At 67.5% G+C, this 1856-nt stretch overlaps 1 protein-coding gene across 1 annotated transcript in view; it reads left to right on the forward strand.

The window, feature by feature from the left end:
* The first annotated feature begins 82 nt into the window (after window positions 1-82).
* Window positions 83-1856, forward strand: part of PPP1R18 (protein phosphatase 1 regulatory subunit 18) — an 8697-nt gene continuing 6923 nt past the window's right edge. The window contains exon 1 of the mRNA XM_006146327.3: window positions 83-1856. Within this exon, the coding sequence (XP_006146389.1) occupies window positions 635-1856 (1222 nt within the window). The 5' untranslated portion in view covers window positions 83-634.

A 1856-nucleotide genomic window follows, 5' to 3' on the forward strand; every position in this document is an offset into this window, starting at 1 on the left:
ACCCCCGCCGGCTCCGAAAGTCCCCGGGGAGGGTGTTTCCCTGGCCCGCCCGGGGCGGGGTGCGGGCCGGGGCGGAGAGGCGTGGCGGGCTGGAGGGGCCCGGACCTCGGCGCTGGGACCGCGCTCCCTGCCCCGCAGTGCCCGTCCTGACCCCATCTCACCCCTGCCCGCCCTTCCTCACCTCCCCGACTCCCCGACTCCCCTCCGGCCCGCCGCCCCTCCGCGGGGCTCTGACCCTCCCACTCTCGCCTCCCGTCCCGTCCTGGAGGGGACCTGCCCGAACCCTCTGTCCCCGCCCGCGGCCCTCCTCGCCCTCGGAGACTCCCTCCTCACGCACCTCCTCGCCTCTTTGGCACCGCCTTTAACCCGGGAGCCCCTGCTGCCAAATCTGGCCGGTGCCCTCGCCCCAATCTCTACTCTTCCTGTCCTCACTCCGCCCCCAGCCGGCGGCCTCACTCTCCGTCTCCTCCTCTCGCGGCCCTCCCCTCCCTTTCCCTCCATCCTCATCCTCAGCCCCGCTGCCCTCTCTGTCCCCATCTCCACTTCCTCCGCCCCCTCCCAGACACCCGGCCTCTCTGGAGTCTCCTTCCTGTTCTCTGTCCCCAGCGCTCCCTACCCTCACCTCAGGGCGACCATGGCCACCATCCCAGACTGGAAGCTTCAGCTGCTAGGGCAGGAGGAGGCATCTGTTCGGGGCCGCGAAATGGCCGAGCGGGAACGCCTGTCCCAGATGCCTGCCTGGAAGCGGGGACTCTTGGAGCGCCGCCGGGCCAAGCTTGGACTGCCCCCTGGGGATCCTAGCCCGGTGCTGGGGACTGCAGAGGCTGGGCCTCCAGACCCAGATGAGTCTGCCGTCCTTCTGGAGGCCATCGGGCCAGTGCACCAGAACCGATTCATCCGGCAGGAGCGACAGCAGCAGATGCAGCGGAGTGAAGAACTGCTCCTGGAGAGAAGGCCCAGCCCTGGGGAAATGCGGGATCAGAGCCCCAGGGCAAGGGAGGCCCGAGAAGAGAGGCTGAGTCCCAGAGAGACCAGGGGGAGGAGGCTGGGGGCAGGGGGAGCCCGCGAGTCAAGTCCCAGGCCTTCAGAGGCTAGGGACTGGAGGCAAAGCCCTGGAGACGGGGGAGACAGGAGCTCCCGACCTTTAGAGGCCCGGAAATGGAGGCTGAGCCCTGGAGAAACTCCAGAACGGAGTCTGAGACTGGTAGAGCCTCGAGAACAAAGCCCAAGGAGAACGGAGGCGGCAGAAAGTAGACTGAGCCCAGGGGAATCCGGCCACCAGAAGCTGGGCCTGACAGAAGCCCATAAATGGAGGCCTGACTCCCGAGAGCCTCAGGACCAGAGCTCGGTACCACTGGAGGCATCAGAGTGGAGGCCGGGCTCAGAAGAGAGAAAAAACTGCTTGGAGGAATGCGGGAGAAAAGAGAGGCGGATGGCCACGGTGGAGACTGCAAGGCTGTCGGAGACCCTGGCCAGGGAGGCTCCAGACAGCAGCCCCAGAGGAGTGGAGGCAGCGGAACCGAGGCCCAGCCTTGTGGAAGATGGTGAGAGCAGTGTGAGGCCCTCCGAAGGGTGGAGGTGGACCCTGAGCTCTGGAAAGGCTCGAGCATGGACACCCAGGGACTCGGAGATTCACACTCAGACCCCAGAGCCTCCAGAGGCTGCTGAGAAACGTCTGGGGCCTCCTGGTGTAGAGGGTGAAGGGGGAGAGCCGGAGCCAGAGCCGGAGCCGGAGGAGGCGGGGGCCCAGGGCAGGCCTCTGAGGGCCCCGCAGAGCCGCAGCTCTGCACCCTTCCCCCTCCCACCAGAGGACGCTGGGACTGGAGGCCCGAGACAGCAGGAAGAGGAAGCAGTGG

The sequence above is a fragment of the Tupaia chinensis genome, unplaced genomic scaffold (genome assembly GCF_000334495.1).
Source record: "Tupaia chinensis unplaced genomic scaffold, TupChi_1.0 Scaffold000176_1, whole genome shotgun sequence".
NCBI classification, from domain to species: domain Eukaryota; kingdom Metazoa; phylum Chordata; class Mammalia; order Scandentia; family Tupaiidae; genus Tupaia; species Tupaia belangeri.